At 39.9% G+C, this 17,317-nt stretch overlaps 1 protein-coding gene across 1 annotated transcript in view; it reads left to right on the forward strand.

The window, feature by feature from the left end:
• LOC127378325 (ATP-binding cassette sub-family C member 4) overlaps positions 1–17,317 on the forward strand; it is a 30,250-nt gene that overhangs the window by 9,209 nt on the left and 3,724 nt on the right. The window contains exons 9-26 of the mRNA XM_051426942.1: positions 692–799; positions 1,994–2,083; positions 2,230–2,421; positions 7,735–7,829; positions 8,631–8,717; positions 9,929–10,025; positions 11,219–11,416; positions 12,343–12,480; positions 12,572–12,609; positions 12,735–12,835; positions 12,946–13,092; positions 14,040–14,119; positions 14,984–15,134; positions 15,261–15,380; positions 15,483–15,593; positions 15,758–15,858; positions 16,842–17,033; positions 17,122–17,277. Of these exons, the coding sequence (XP_051282902.1) occupies positions 692–799; positions 1,994–2,083; positions 2,230–2,421; positions 7,735–7,829; positions 8,631–8,717; positions 9,929–10,025; positions 11,219–11,416; positions 12,343–12,480; positions 12,572–12,609; positions 12,735–12,835; positions 12,946–13,092; positions 14,040–14,119; positions 14,984–15,134; positions 15,261–15,380; positions 15,483–15,593; positions 15,758–15,858; positions 16,842–17,033; positions 17,122–17,277 (2,202 nt within the window). The remainder of the gene's footprint in view (positions 1–691; positions 800–1,993; positions 2,084–2,229; positions 2,422–7,734; positions 7,830–8,630; positions 8,718–9,928; positions 10,026–11,218; positions 11,417–12,342; positions 12,481–12,571; positions 12,610–12,734; positions 12,836–12,945; positions 13,093–14,039; positions 14,120–14,983; positions 15,135–15,260; positions 15,381–15,482; positions 15,594–15,757; positions 15,859–16,841; positions 17,034–17,121; positions 17,278–17,317) is intronic.

A 17,317-nucleotide genomic window follows, 5' to 3' on the forward strand; every position in this document is an offset into this window, starting at 1 on the left:
CTTGCTCTTACTTGACTTGAGGTAGTCCTTGCACAGCTTCAATGAATGTTCATTGTATATCATTGCTCCTCCAAGCAGCTTTCAGAAAGGCACACTTCTGCAAAATGATGGGTTGGGTTGTGATTCTGTGCAGAAGGGCCGTCATACATGAATATTCACACCTAACTGTTTGTCTGGAGGTTTTCTGCACAGTCCCTCCTCTCACATGAGGTTCCCTATTGTAAGGTTAAAAAATAATCTACGAACATTATTTTCCACTTAGACGACTTTGATGATATACTAGTCTTCAGTTTCTAGTCTTGCCTGGTCTGTATAAAAGCAGATAAAAGGCTACAGCGTTGGCTGCATTCAGTTCTTTTGCTGATATCACAGTTCAGACTGCTAATCTCTAAGCTCTCACATGGAGTCGGCTTGAAGGTCCTGCTCTTCATAACCCTCCTTTTCTTTGTCTTAAAAAGATATGGTTAGCTTGAAATATAGTTTTAAACCTGCTAAAGTGGCACTTGTGAAACATCGCCTAATGATTTACCCAGCCACCTCAGCAAAAGGTTCATCTAAAGACGTACTTTAAACACCTTTATCCGCATATTATGTAACACTCACAGGGAGAATAGTAATTTTACTGCTATGACTGTTTTTATATAACCTTTAGGAGTTGATGGTGACTCTATTCTGTTTTTTTATGGTCAAGGAGTTTCTGATGCTGGATGAAATCACAAAAAGCAGCCCCACACTGACTCAGGATGAAAAGATGGATGCCTCAGTGGAGATACAGGACATGACCTGCTACTGGGACAAGGTCAGATTCCTTCTACTCACTGGTGTACAGTACTTGGTTTACCTCGAGCCAGTTCACTAGATGTGCTGTGAAGAACTTCCAAAGACTACACTGAAAAATTATAAATATCAACATGCAGTGTTGGGCATCTTACTTTAAAAAAGTAATGAGTTATAGTTACAGATTACTAAGTAATTGAGTTAGTAACTTAGTTACCACATTGTAAAAGTAATTAGTTACTCAGCAAAGTAACTGACGTTATTTTTTATGTTCTATAACGCTATTACATTCTATAACATCTTCTATAACGTCAAAAATGTTTATAACTCAGTGAAGAATAAAAACACTACAGTATTTTAGAACATTTGGTATTTATTTGAACTCAATAGATTGCAGCTGGCCATATGCATAGAAATAAAAATATATAAAAAATAAATATGGAAAACAAAATTCACACGTTACATAAACATTCTTGCCTTTAACTTCAGTAAGCGAGTAGTAGTGTCGGTACTACCAGTTTGAAAACGATACCTTTGAATTTCCTTGGCTCGTCGCCATTGTCTCTGTCTTGTGTTTATAGTAGTAGTTAGAGCGTGCAGTGAGACAGCGTGAGCAGGGCATCCGCCCACCCAGCCAATCATCATCGCATTGGCAACATGCATCTATAGATGCATCTATGTAATGCCGACCTTGGCATAAAAATACCAGGTTGGCCTGAAATATTAGTTGGCCCTGATCAAAAGAAATAAAACATGAAGTATTCCTTCCAATTTTGGGAATTTTTTTGATATTTGTTGAATAATCAAATGTCATTTCCAGACAAAAATATTGTTTCATATTCGGGCCAATACGGTCAACTATAAATGCACAGCAGTCTAATTGGTATCTTGTATAAAACCTGATCCTTGTTGGACCCTTTGTTTGTTCTGTATATGCCAGCTGTCAGAAATGTGCTATTCTGCTTTAGTAAAACACTGTCATCATTGTATTGTGGGTGAGAGAACTGTAAACCACACCTCTAGTGTCAGAACACCAATAGGTCTGTGCAACATGTACAGGAAATGGAAGCTATTCTTTTCTCATGCAAAGCTCCTTACATTATATTGTCCTCTATGTACAGCTGTATTATTAAGAGAAGTTTTTTTGTCTTTATGGACAAAGCTGTATTATTTCTGGTTTATTAAAATGTTTGAATGTGTTTTGTACCTCCTGCAGAGTCTAGATGCTCCGTCTCTGCAGAACATCTCGTTCAATCTGAACTCAAATCAGCTGTTGGCTGTGATTGGACCAGTTGGAGCTGGAAAGGTCAGTGGACGTACTCATGTCATCATTTCAGTCAGAAGCCAAATTAAACTGATTTGTATTAAACACTTGAATAAGAACTGGTTAGAAGGAATTCAGGTAGTTTGTGCGCATTATCTCATGTTTTACATTTCTTTGTGTCTGTCCAGTCATCTTTGTTGAGCTCCATTCTGGGAGAGCTGCCTACTGAAAAAGGGGTGCTGAAGGTCAAAGGTCAGCTGACGTATGCCGCCCAGCAGCCCTGGGTTTTCCCTGGAACCATCCGCAGTAACATCCTGTTTGGGAAAGAGCTGAACACCCAGAAGTACGAGAGAGTCATCAGAGCCTGCGCTCTAAAGAGGGTGAGGGATTGTTTATTACTTCAGATTACAGTACACACTGTAGACACTGTAGACACTGTACACACTGTACACAGTGCAGTTCAGATAGATAAAGGATTGACTCATTACAAGTACAGAAAGGTGATAAGATGACTTGATACTTAAAGATGCACCGTATGAGAGAGGGCTGAATATATGAATGATGAATATATATTTTAAAAAGCTAAAAATGTGTATAAATAGGTAACCAGCTTTGTGAGACCAGTTATCAAGGATAATCAATGAGTCTGTTAAGTCTGGCCTTATCAATACGTAATGATAGTAACGTCACCAACAGATCCTGAGCAGCTGAACTGTAAAATGAATTCATTGCAGCCATAAAAGGTCATGATTCTGTTGGTCAAAGGCATTGACGGTAGTTCAGCATAAAGTTCATTTAGTAAGTTTTGGTCCCATTTTGGGTAAAATAGATGATAAAGCAGGAAATGCTTTAGGGGGCGGGGCTACTGTGTGACTGACAGGTCATTCTCAGTCTGTCCACTAGGCGGTGTTGATAAAATATCAATGTTCTGTTACTGCGTTGCCTGTTTCTAGCCTCCAAATTTTTTCAGAAACATATTTCAGTGTTTATCTGTCATACAAGGTAGTGTGTGTGACAAATTTAACATGGCGACAGCCCATAATGCCAGTGACGTCACAATATCTTTATACATGGTTTAAAGTTAGCAGTAAACACAGCCATAAAATATTACAGTTGAAAAGAATACTAAAAAAGGTGTGTACTTGTGGTTTGTAAGGTTGTCACTCCTTTATCCTTTGCGGTTTGGCAGGGTTGATCAGTTTTTGACGTTTGTGTATCGGTGTCTTTGATAGTAACTGAGAGATTGGCGTGTATGCACTGATTAATACCTTCAACAGGCATTTTGAGCATGTTAACTGATACTTTTCTCAATTAGCTTCCTTTTATGAGTGCCGCGGGTATTTTCTGCCAGTTTGGGTCATTTACATGAGCGATTTCTGCTTTTCTTGCTGGTTTGAAGTGTGTGTCTCAGTTGGAAAAGGGTGATGTAATGTACTTCCGGGCACCAATCAGGGTTCAGTAACATAATTATCAAAATGTGATGACAGTGGAGTTGTTTGCTTTTGGTACCATACTGTTAAGGCAAGTCTTATCAAACCACATCCACACAGTTCTGGTGCAGCCGATTAGGTCCTTGAACAAACATTGACTGGGGAAAAGTTAACTGTTTTGCAGGCTAGATAGGTTTTTAGTGTAACTGTAAACGGACCTGCAAATGTCACTTACGTCTTGTTGGATGCTGGTGTTGTCTTTACTCTTGGAACGAAACACACACTGTGTCCATGGCTTGTAAGCTACAGCGCAAGTTTGTTTACTGTCCCGCTAGTGAGTGGGGGGACAAAATCCTCAATCTGCACAAAAATATATTGAAAAGTTTGTCTAATTATCGATGCTGAACTCAGTGACTGTGGCTCAGTAGGTAGAGTGGGACGTCCGCTAACCGCAGGGTTCGAGCCCACTGAGTTTCTATGTATTTAAATGCTGAGATGTGACAATGAAGGCTGAAGGGATGTAGTAGTCTTCTTCTTCTGAAGCCTCTATATTAGCTTCAAGAAGATATTATTTGCAGTACTTCCATTGGAAGCACATTAAAAAAGGAATCTCGTAATGGTCAGTATGAACAGGAAAGTTGTTTCAGTCTACATATCGTAACTATTGTTTAAGACACAAATTTGTCTTAACCTAAAGATGTTAACTTTTAATGTTAACTTTGATCGTTGCCCATATATCCATGAATATGTATGTTATAAAGAAATATTTAAGATTTAAAACCAAGTTTTCATGGGCTTTAATATGATGAATGGATATTAGCTGATACAAGCTGAGACAAGGAGTCTGTAAATATTAGATTTTTCCAACCAGCCGCTGGTTTGCTTGACCTAAAACTAGCGTATAGCAGCAACCGGTGTATCTAAAAGACAAAACAGAAGCCACAATAGCTCTAAAAACAAGCTGACTAGGTGCTGTTTCATTCATTCCTCGGCCCAGCTGACAAAACTGATCCTGAGGCAGCTGCATTGTCTTTCTGCCTGTCGTTAACTATATTTGAATGGCAGCGTACTATACAAAGGCATTCCACGGCAGAGGCTTAACTGAAGACGTGTGCGTGTTCACGTGTGTTGAGGTTTCTTGTGCTGTTTTGTGGCTTGTAGTGTAGCATGCTGACATTTTTGCTGCTCATTTTCTTACTGAGCATTAATGTCAGTTTGAGCTCAGCTCATTTTATTGCTGTGTGTGTGTGGGTGGTGGAGAGCTGCTTGGACATCTGGATTTACTACATAACTGCACATCTTAAAACATGAGATGCCTCTGCTGTCTCACATTTTCTAACGGGTATTAACACCTGCGGTTGAACTATGATTGCTCTTACGGGTCATTCTCACTGGAGGAGAGGTTACTGAAGTTGAGTCTGGTAAATGAGTTACCACTTATGTTCGGGCAGAATGAACCTGGATTACCCAAATAAAATCCACCACTACAAAATGCACTGTTCTCCTCTGACTCTGCTCCTCTGATTGGAGCATTGTCTGGCACATGTCCTCATTTAATGTGTGACTTATCTACCCGCCATAAACCATGTCTATCTTCTTATATGTAGTCCCACGACAGCATTCCTGTCAACGGCAATCTGCTGACTCACTCCGTGCGGTGACTTGCACTCGAAGTAAATCACTTACACTCGGTTTGATTTAAACAAGAAATTGTTATTGACGGCCATAAGGCATTTAATGAAACTATGTTAGAGTTCTTCTGGAGAGACCTGTTTCCTTGTCTATGCCAGATGGAGGTTTTGAGCAAGATGCATTGGGCTCAGCTGGTCCTAGTCATTTATTATTGTTTGTCATTATGTATTATGCATGCATACATACATACATACATACATACATACATACATACATACATACATACACACATACATACAGTGTTTTGCATAGTATTTGGAGCCGGCAGAGCGAGCTTGATGTTGTTGAAAGCGAGGTGTATGAGTATGGGGTGTGATTGTGACTTACAGGTGTAGAGGCAGCTCTGCGTAGGAGTTTGCGTTCAGCCTGCTAAACAGCTCAGGGCTTTTATTTTAACATAATAAACATCTTGCTTTTTGTAATTCAATGTCAAATCTGGTGTGAAAAATAAAAGTGTGGGATTTTAAAAAGGATGCTTGTCATTACTGATCAGTCGTGTTGTGTAAAATGTCAAGAGCCCACGATGACCTTTTCAAATGTTTTTAGCTGGCACCAGTAAATGTTTGCTGGTTTTGCTTCAATTGATCGAATAATAACTGGATTATTACAGTAGTTGTGGAGCATTGATAACTAGGGCTGAAAGATTTATCGTTTTCTGATCGAAATTGCGATTTCAGACAACGCGATCATGTGATCGCCAAAGCTGCGGGTTTTGCAGCGCTCCTGACTGACCCAGGATCTGTTGTGTCAACTATTTTACACATACATGCCGTCTCCCTACCTTCCTGCCAAGCTCACCAATCAGAAGCGGCATGCAACTCGTGTTCACGCTAACCAATCAGTGTTAACCTGCTCCTTAATTGTAATTAGTCAGAAATGGCTTCAGCCGGATCAGAAGTGGAGTTGAGGGATTTAATCCCCAACAAAAACAGCACGTCGGTCATTTGGGAGTATTTCGGGTTTGAGGCTGCAGACGTGCACCAGAAACAGGTACTGTGCAAAACCTGTAGCGCTAAAGTTGAAACATCCAGCGGAAACACGACCAATTTATACCGCCACTTGAAAATGATAAAAAAAAAAAAAATGATAATGAGGCCCACTGTAGCAAACAGACTACAATTACAGCATCTTTTGCCAGTGTAACTCCGTATAAGAGCAGCCGAAGACACCGGGAGATAACGACCGCCATAACGTTTTCTTGACACAAAATCTGTAAAGAGTGATGTAGAGATGTCAGGAAAGCAAGTATTATTGTTGATTTAAATACTTTTGAGATTTTATTTGTTCTGCACTTCACCCTGACTTGTGGTGTCAGCCTTTTGTTTAAAAAAGATATTTGCTATTTTTCGGGAAAAATGCTCTGTTGTTTACAGAATAGACAATATTTGGGTGCTGCTGAGCCATAAATGAATGACCCACCTATTTTAATGTCTGACATATTTTTCAGAAGGGTCATTTTAGTTTAATATAAGAGTTTTTGTATTTTATTTACTTTTTTAACGTAACACAATTAAGGATTTTTTGCACTACTTTTTTAAGTTAAGACAGTCAAAGATGGCTCTTTTAGTTCATTTGTAATAACTGCCGTTGGTCAAGGACTTTAAAGAATGCACATGTATGTTTCTTGTTAATAAATACAGTTGGAAGCAATTTTTAACTCTAGTTTTCATCCTTGCATTAGAGTAATAGCATTTAATGTTTTAATGTTACTGTATATTGTGAAAATTGCACTGAAGCTTGATTTGAAGGAAATCGTGAATCAAATCGAAATCGCAATATCTGCCAGAAAAATCACAATTAGATCTTTTCCTAAAATCGTTCAGCAATATTGATAACTCTTCAACTGTAGAATTAAACCTGAGTAGCTGTTGGCATGTTTTGACCCTGACTTCAATCTGTAGAATTAACACAGGAGCAGCAGTAGTGTTAAACTAATATTAAAGTTACTCCTATTCCCATATTACTTTATGATTTTTAGCCGACACTACAGGAAACTATTAATCATCCTTGATAAGATAATACTTGTATATGGGAAGATGGTAATTGATTACTGACACTGACTGTTAAATGTTTTTGTGGAAGCCTGATTTCCAATTCAAAAGTTGCTCCAACTTCCTTGTTGACATTACTCTTATCTTTGCTACATATGAGCCAAGCTCATTGATTAAAATCCGCTTGAGGGTGGTGCAGAGGTAACAACAGGTTGTTATGGGAAAAGTTGCAAAAAAAAATTCTGTACATGGTCCAGACATTGTGCGAGGCAGCCCAGATTCTCCTGAGCCCGGTATCCATTTAAAGATGAAGTAATGCATCTTATTGCCTCTTTTCTAAGAGTACCAAAACAGTTGTTTCATTTCATAAATTAATTCTGCAGGAGTTCACATATATGGCTTTGAGGCTGATCTCATTTTCTGTCACCTCACTGTTGTGAACTGTAAAAGGTCTTACAAAGAAACGTCACTGTTGTTGGTCCTACTTATTTATTTTTTTAATATAAAACGTGTGTGGCGTGGTCACTCCTCTGTTTGAGATCCACATTGAGGATTTTCTCTCTTACTTCTGTCTGTTCAGGACATGGAGCTGCTCCCAGATGGAGATCTGACACTGATCGGGGACAGAGGGGCCACACTCAGCGGGGGGCAGAAAGCTCGTGTCAACCTGGCGAGGTAAGAGCACAGTGCAAATGGTTATAATAAAGAGAACCTGGTGCGTTTCATAGTATTTGATTAGATAACTTGTCAGTCTTGAGTTGACATCGGATAGCTTTTATAATTTTTAAATCAAAATCTATATTACCCCTTCAGGGTCTTTTAGTTGAGAAAAGATTGGTCCTTGAAACACATTAATTTATTTATATCTGTCAGAATGTATAACTCAATAATGTGTCACAGTGTATGCCAAGGTTAAAGTTAAGAACGACTTTAACCACAGCACCTTCATTGAACATCAAATAGGTCTCTTTGTCACGAAGGCAGTCGAGTTTAGCTCACTGTAAGGAAAGATGGGATTCCCATTTACTGGCTAAAACTATCTCTTCCTAAATTGAGTGGCTCTAAATCACAGCAAACCAGACCCCCTCCATGTTGGGTTTAAGCTGGCTAATGAGAGCACATTGACAGAACAAAGTGACCCAGAGTACTTTAAAAGAAGTAGAAAAAAACTAACTAAATATGAAATTAAGAAACAGTAAACGAACAAACACACAGTAAATAATAGACAAAATATAAGCAGTTAAAGGGAAACTCCACCAATTTTACTCGTCAAGGTGTATTTCCAGGTTTTAGGGAGTACTACAGCATTTGGTGTTTCCAGAGGGTGCTGTGTGAAATCTAATAAATTTCCTCAACTGATGTCACTTGAGTCTGTCTAACAAAAGGGGGGGTGTGTGTGTGTGTGTGTGTGTGTGTGTGTGTGTGTGTGTGTGTGTGTGTGTGTGTGTGTGTGTGTGTGTGTGTGTGTGTGGTCAGGGCTGTGTATCAGGACGCAGACATCTACCTCCTGGATGATCCTTTAAGTGCTGTGGATGCTGAGGTCGGCAGACACCTCTTTGAACAGTGAGTGATTTTCGGATCTATTTTGTCAAATCTGTGTGGTTTTACCCCCTCCATATATCTACATGCTATCATACACACAGTAGAGCAGCACGCTGCTAAACCACAGCGTGAGGGATGTATTTGATCTACCAAACAGGAAAATACTGGCGTGTTCTCGTCAACACCCCCCTGCTAGAGAAAGCCTCCAGCGTCCGATCACAGCAGGAGAAAGTTCCCGTAAAAAGAGGGGTGGGGTGTGTCATGTGGCATTGTTGCATAACGTAGCCAAGATGATCAAGAAAAGGTTTACAATGTTTGAAAGAACTACGTCTGAGCCAGGAAGAGGTGCGGTGCTGCTAGTGTCAGGCAGACAATTGAAACTGGCCCCACTTTTCCTGTTACACTCTTCCTCTTGGACAACACAGTCCCACAGACCCGTACATAACAACTATAATAAGGAATGTGAAGCCACACACAGAACAATAAATCCCAAATAGATTTACTGAATCTTATATGTATTTATTAGTGCGTACTTACTAGTGTCAGTTAAACGCGTTATTAACGGCGCAAACCCATTTTAACAGCCTAAATTTTTTTTTATCACGAGATTAACGTTTGTTTAACTTTGTAGTTTTTTTCACATGCTGTTGCAACAACTACAACACCACACCGGATCTAGCTAGACCGGAAACAAAACAGGCACGCCGCACACACTTGTTTAAGAGTAGCGGACGTTACGTTTTGAGTGGATGGCGAGCGCGAGACGCCGAAATGGATGCCAATAATAATCTGAATGGAAAGTTTACTTTTAAAAGGTTGCCAAATGTTTCCATTGACAAGACCAAAGTGATCTGTGTGTTTTGTCGTTGTGAACTGAGCTATCATCGCAGCACGTCCAGTCTGAAATACCACTTGATGGCGAAGCACACAGCTGATCCAAATTCTCCGCCCCCCCGTCAAAGCCAGGCGACAATGGATGATTTTTCAATAAAAACATTTGCATCAAGCGAGCCGATCCACTTTTCCATGTTGATAAGAGCATTAAAATGAGAAAAAATAATGGGACAAAAAGAAATTGAGGGACATTTAGAATAGATAAAAATGTGCGATTAATTGTGAGTTAACTATGACATTAATGCGATTAATCGCGATTAAATATTTTAATCAGTTGACAGCACTAGTATTTATATGCTAAAACCTGACACCATCTCCACTGTGTGTCCGTGTATCAGGTGTATCTGTGGTATGCTGAGGAACAAGCCTCGTGTCCTCGTCACCCACCAGTTGCAGTACCTGAAGGCAGCCGACCAGATTCTGGTCCTCAAGGAGGTTGGTCCCAAACTTTACTCCATGTACATTTTTAATTAACACTTACATAAACTTTAACGTGCAACAGTACACATATGAGTGACAGTCCTCCTGACTTTTCAAACTGATCTGGTACAGGTAGTTTCAATTTCTCCAGAGCAGAAAAACATTTGAATCATAATGTGTTCATCTGAATGAATTTGGAGTTTAAAGGACCAGTGTGTGCCGGATTCAGTGGCATGTAGCACTGAAGTTGCCGATTGTAGTCAGGACAAGCTGTGAAATCTGTAGGAGAAACTATGGTGGCTGCAATGTAGAGACGTTATTCTGTTTGTCCGTTCTGGGCTACTGTAAAAACATGCCGGGTCAACCTTCTCCCTCTGTAGATAAAAAGGGCTCATTCTAAGATAACAAACCTTCCAAAACATACCTTATGAATATTATATTCTGTTTCTAACAAGAGATCCTCCTAAATGTTACACACTGGACCTTTTCCCAAATATGATACTGAAATCAACTAAAGCAATAAAGCATAAAATAGAGCTTTTTGTATAGATTTATATAATGCTGTATGCAGGTGGACATCCTCTCTTTACGACACTAATTATATAATGATATACGTACATTCACTCATCTCTAACTGATAGCAGGGGCATTGTTTCAGTTAATACATGTTAACTCAGTAGAATCCCTGTATCAAAACCACATGATATCAAGTAAAGATATAATTTGGTGAAATGTTGCTGTTTGTGGTTCTCAGAGGATCAATCTTTATATGTGACCTCCTGATTTTACACTTTATAAACCAGAAATATTAAAACCCCTGAGGATTGTCATTTGTTATTGGCCAGTCGGTGAGCTTTCCTCTAGCACCACCTTCAGGTCAACTCCCAAGATCACACATTGATGGTTTGTTCTGTTCTTCACCATCAGAACAAACTAGTGGTAATGTTTGAATCATGTTCAGAATCTTGACAAAATGTTACAACATAATGAACATTACAGCCTGTTCAGGTCACTAGTTGGACTTCAGACTGTTAGTGTTTCAAGATGCCAGCACCAACATCTTTGGTATAATGAAATGTATTTACCATAATCTTGTCAAAGTTTGTGTACCCGTGATGAGATCATGTTTAGGTGTTGGCAGTGGTATTTAAACAAAATGGCAGCTGTGCAGAGTTTCCTAACTGTAATTGTGTCTGTGCACATGTCAGGGTCACATGGTGGCAAAGGGGACGTATACGGAGCTGCAGCAGTCTGGTTTGGACTTCACCTCCCTGTTGAAGAAAGAGGAGGAAGAGGAGCAGCAACAGCCTCAAGACATCCTCCCCAGGATGAGAACTCTGTCCCAGAACTCTGTGCTCTCACACACCTCCTCTGTGCACTCGGTCAAAGATGGAGACCAGCTACCGGTTAGTACATCCTTTCCCCTCTTTCTTTGTCTGATGCACAAACTGCAGGTTTCAGAACGTGATGCGGTAACATTTATTATTCCAGGTTTCTGTTGAATTTGTATCAAATATATACATCACATTTGTGTGTCTGTATGCATCATTAGACAGATATAAAGTGATGAACAAAACTCCCCATGCACAGCCAGCAGGTGCAGGTTGGTCGTAGGACTATATAGGTAAAGAACAAATGGTATAAAACACTGGGGGGGGAAACAAAACATGAAGACTGTGATAAGTAGTCATGTGACCCAGATGTAGCCTCTTTACCTCCATGTAATTTTACCAAGTGAACCTGAAGAAGCTACAGACGAAACCAGTGTTTGCTCCTTTTATAAAATCACAGTAAAGTCATTCCAGTGTGTGTTGGTTAATTTTGATCTTATTAAAATTCAAAGTGTGACGCAAATCATAGTAAATGGTTTCACGAACAGTTCCTAATAACTAATATAAGGACTGCAACTTTAATATGGTTATAATCGATAGTCATAGTGCTCACATTGATGAACCTACAGAGAATTATCACCTGAATTTGCAGCTGCCCTCAGTGAGTTTTTGGCTTTAGCTCATTGTTTAACTCTCCAGCTGCAACTTCACTCTTTTGGTTAATTCTCTGGGTTTATTTCAACCACAGCAGGCTGCTGTTCTCATGGAAAATACTCCACTGTAAACTACCTGCTCAGACTAGCTGCAAGTTCACAAACTAAAGAGCCGGATGTTTCCCTCAGGAGTTGTTGGAGACAAAAACAGTTACAAGAAAGTGAATATTGGACTTGTATTCATCAGATACACAACTCCAAATGAGTGATTATGTTTCTTTGTCCTTGTTGAATATTAGAATGCAATCTGTCTTGTGTAACTGAGTTAATCCGCTGTCGTCCACACAGGCAGAGCATGTGCAGGTGGTGGCAGAGGAGAGTCGTGCTCAGGGAAACATTAAAATGAGTCTGTATGTGAAATACTTGAGAGCTGGAGCCCACATCGTGGTTCTGGTAGCCGTCATACTGGTCAACGTTCTGGCTCAGGTACGCAAGAAGAAGATTTCCCTTTTTACATCTTAGTTAGTTGCTCCCAGCTAAGAGTCAGATAAACACAGTTTCTTTTTCTATCTTGTAGGTGGCATACATCATGCAGGACTGGTGGCTGGCTTACTGGTAAGTATGAGAACAACTAAAGAACAAAATATACTGTACATTAGTCCCCAGTATTGGGATATTCCTCATAGGAGTCTGCTTTTGTAAGAGTTGTCATTAATTTTGTGTAAATTTGTTCTGTTCAGGGCTGACGAGCAAGAGAAGCTGACTGCTAACAGCACCGTCATCCCGAACGGTCAAAACGTCACAGCGCTGAATACTGACTTCTACCTGGGTGTTTATGGAGGTAATCTGAAAATGCACATTACCATTTACTCTCCTCACTGTCAACCTGTACTGTATGTGCTGTGTGGTATTCCAGTGAAGGAGATTATTCTGCTGTTTGTGTTTTAACAGGTCTGACTGTGGCCACCATCATTTTTGGTTTCATGAGGAATTTGCTCCTGTTCAACGTGCTGGTGAGGTGTGCACAGTCTCTGCACAACCGCATGTTCAGCGCCATACTCAGAACACCGGTGCGCTTCTTTGACGTCAACCCTATTGGTAAGCAAATTTAAACATTACCTTTTAGTTAATTGGTACATATTGATTGGATTTTGGGCTGAAGTTGGTTGAAGTAAAGCATATTCGGAATCAGAATCACTTTTATTGGCCAGGTATGTGTGCACATACAAGGAATTTGACTCCGGTTTTATGTTGCTCTCAATGTACAAAATAGACTAACAGTATAAATAAACAGAACAATTTCAACAAAAAAGACAGACTAATATGTAGTTATACATATCTATAAACAAAAATTTGTAGACGGTAGGCAATGGTGCAGAGTGCAAAGGATGCTGAAATAAATAAATAATGTGCAGGTATCTTTATGCACATGGGGGTAGGTGGATATGACAGTCTACTGTAGATACAGTACATACAGTAAGCAATGCATAGGTAGATGTATGTTTAAAAGAAACTGAATATTCAACAATGGGGAAAATAAGTAATTGGTTTCATTAAGAGTCCTAGGGTTATTGTACAGGGCAGTTAAGTGTTGGTCAGAGTGATGGCCTGTGGGTAGAAACTGTTACTGTGTCTGTTTTATTTGTTATCGACTTTAGAAGTAAATTAGTTTTCTATTTTTAGTGTCCAATCTGAAATATTAGCTGTATTTCTCTGTAGTTGTCTCTTGTTTTATCTCACTGGAAGGTTAAAATCCTAGACGTCAAATACAGTAGCTCTCAGCATGTTAACTCTGAAGTAAAATTGGAGATCTTTCTTTAGTTGTTAGAACCCTTGCAATCATTTAAACAGCCTGAATGCTCAAAGGAGTATTGGATTATTACTGAGTTGCATGGGAGAATTGCTTTACTAAAAAAGCTGAGATGGCACCGCAATCAGAAGACCCTCTACCAAACTATAAACTGTAAAACCTAAATGTTCTCATTGCTCACTTTATTATTTCCATAGTAAAATCATCTCCTATATTCTCTCCTGTCTCACTTCAGGAAGAGTCTTAAACCGTTTCTCAAAGGACATCGGCCAGCTAGATGCTAACATGCCGTGGACCTTTGTGGACTTCATTCAGGTGAGGACATCTCTCACCAATGACACAGCCACTCATAAAAGAGATATGAACCCTAAACTCTGGAGAGCCTCTTGGCCATTCATTATATCAGCATAAAACATATGTGATCATAAGTTCAAGAATACTGCATAAAACCTAAATTAAAATGAGTGCTGGCATTCACAGAAATATTTGAATACGAATATCATCTTACTCATTCGGCTGATTGAAAGCACTTCGATCTCTTTTGCAAAACCTTTTCCCAACGGACAGTTAAATTTACAATAAATGTAAATGTCAACTATTAACCTAAAAAAGAAAACTGTAAAGAGACCAAGCTACTGTCACCAGAAACAACCTACTGTTATGAGCAAGAAGTAAAACAACTATGCAGTGACCACGTCATTAATGTAGGAACAAAAGGGGACCAAGAATAGAGCCCTGTAGGACACCACAAGCTGTTTGTGCTAAATCAGAAGTCTATTTATGTTTACATTTCTTTCTGGTCAGTATTAGAATTTGAGAGCCATCTGTAAGTCAGTCTATGAAACACTTTAGGTACAGCATGGAGACAAAAAAGCAGAACTTCTATCTATTAAATGAAATTGAGACATATTAGGGGATTATTGGTAAAAAGTTGGGTGAGCGTCCTTGGCGCACTCAGTGGTTACTGATTATCGCCCCTTTATCTGAAATATCTGTAGCCTGTGAGAGAACAAAAACATTCACACACAGATAATTATGCATTGTTACTGTGACTCATTCAGTCACTGGTTTTTACTCTCTCTGATTGTTTAGCTGTTTAGATGTATTACAAAATTAACCTGCTAAAACTTATAACTTGAACCTGAACTGTGGTTGGTTTGTTTTGTTCTCTCTGAGCAGGTGTTCCTGCAGATTCTTGGTGTGATCGCTGTGTCGGTATCTGTGATCCCCTGGATCCTGATCCCTGTGCTCCCTCTCCTTCTCTTCTTCCTCTACCTGCGCCGCTACTTCCTGCAGACCTCCAGAGACGTCAAACGCCTCGAATCTACCAGTGAGTATCCCACAGTGCAAGTGTGTGCGTGTGCGCGCGTGCGTGCGTGAAGGTTTTACTATATCATGTACAGGCAGACAGCTACCATAATGTTTCTGTGTCCCCTCTTTCTCATCTGCCCTGCAGCTCGGAGTCCAGTCTTCTCCCACCTGTCCTCGTCTCTTCAGGGCCTGTGGACGATCCGAGCCTTTGGAGCAGAGGAGAGGTTCCAGAAAACCTTTGACGCTCATCAGGACCTTCACTCAGGTCAGCCTCGGCACACTTAGTTTGACTTTATATCCATCCACATGCATTTTTTGTGAGTTCTGTTAGTCTGGTGTCAGTAACGTGTTTCCATGTCCTGAACAGGGGCCTGGTTCCTGTTCCTGACCACCTCTCGTTGGTTCGCTCTCCGCCTCGACGGCATCTGCTCCATCTTTGTTACCGTCACCACCTTCGGCTGCCTGCTGCTGAGAAACCGTAAGGAAGATTTGAAATGTTTTACATTAATTAGAAATATTCAAGACATGAATAATATTTTGTTGGATTATGCGGATGTTAGATTTTTACTGAAGAGTTTGATTCTGTTCAAAGTGTCTTTTTAGCGCAGTAAAAATTAAATGTGTTTTCTTTTCTTCTGTTAGAGCTGGATGCAGGCTCTGTTGGTTTGGCTCTGACCTACTCAGTAACACTGATGGGCATGTTCCAGTGGGGGGTGAGGCAGAGTGCAGAGGTGGAGAACATGGTAAGATTCATTCTATTCTATATTTTTCTTAGATAAAACAGAGTGAAAATATACACTGAGTGACACTCCTTGACGACAAAACTCAGCATTAATCACTCAAAGAGCAAATTCTTCAACGGGAAAAGAAATACAGACGTGAAAGCATCCTCACTGCTGGGCCTTAAATTAAACTAAACTCACATTCCATCAATTTGTTTTTAAACAATATTTTTACTGGAAGAAGCAGTAGTTCAACAAAAACAATCAAATAAAGTGCAAATAGACATAATTGTCCCTCCATATTTTGGTATTTTTACCCACCCCATTACTGATATAAAGCTGGATGAAAATAAAATAGGAATAAATTGAATGGGTTATGCCCTAAATGGGATGCATTCAGTCAATTTAACAAACTCTGGGACATCAAGTACAAAGTTTAATGTACAAATAAACAATTAGTTGTCGTTTCTATGTACAAGTCACACTTTATGATGGCATACATAAAATAATATAAATATATATTCCATATGCCATAGTATGAGTCTACACAAGTACACAGCATCCAACAAAAATAAAGCACAGTGCTAATATTAGAAGTGGTGTTAATCATAGGGAAGCACTGTTAGTTAGTCAGAACAAAATAAGAACAGTTGCCAGGCAAAGTAAAATTTCTGGGTTGATCCACATGTGGCAAATTCAGTTTTCTGTAGTTGAGGTGACATTATGTCCTCTGTCAAGGTTTTCCTGCTTGTAGGGAGGAAATATGAGCTGATACATCTGCTAGTTTAAAATGCTCTTACTAACCACTAACAACTGTCTGCCTCATAAACACCTCAAAGGAATCACATTTATACAATTCATGAAAAAAAATGTTTAAAATTTATAAAATTGAGGAAAAATTATAGAATAAGAGAATATTGTTATAGCAGTCTGGATAAATGTTTGCTATGTGGCAGCTTTATTGAACCCCTGTATGTAAAGTGTGTGCGCTCTTCTGTCTTCAGATGACGTCAGTGGAGAGGGTGGTGGAGTACACTGAACTGGAGAGTGAAGCACCCTGGGAAACCCAGAAGCGTCCGCCTCCTGATTGGCCCAGCAAAGGCCTGGTGACCTTCGACCGGGTCAGCTTCTCCTACAGCGACGACGGACCGCTGGTGCTGAAGAACCTGAAAGCGATGTTCCGACCCAAAGAGAAGGTCAGACATCTTTATCTCCAGAGGACCAGATACTGTTCATTTCACACGCTGTTAACTCTGAACTGATTAACTCTTTTGTCCTGTACAGGTTGGCATTGTGGGAAGGACCGGTGCTGGGAAGAGCTCTCTGGTCTCGGCTCTCTTCCGCCTGGCAGAGCCTCAGGGGAAGATCTACATTGACGGTGTTTTGACCTCTGAGATCGGCCTCCATGACCTGCGCCAGAAGATGTCCATCATCCCTCAGGTAAACATTAGCTGATCTCCACTTAAAGCAAATTAACATG

Source organism: Dicentrarchus labrax, unplaced genomic scaffold (assembly GCF_905237075.1).
Source record: "Dicentrarchus labrax unplaced genomic scaffold, dlabrax2021, whole genome shotgun sequence".
Taxonomy (NCBI): Eukaryota; Metazoa; Chordata; class Actinopteri; family Moronidae; genus Dicentrarchus; species Dicentrarchus labrax.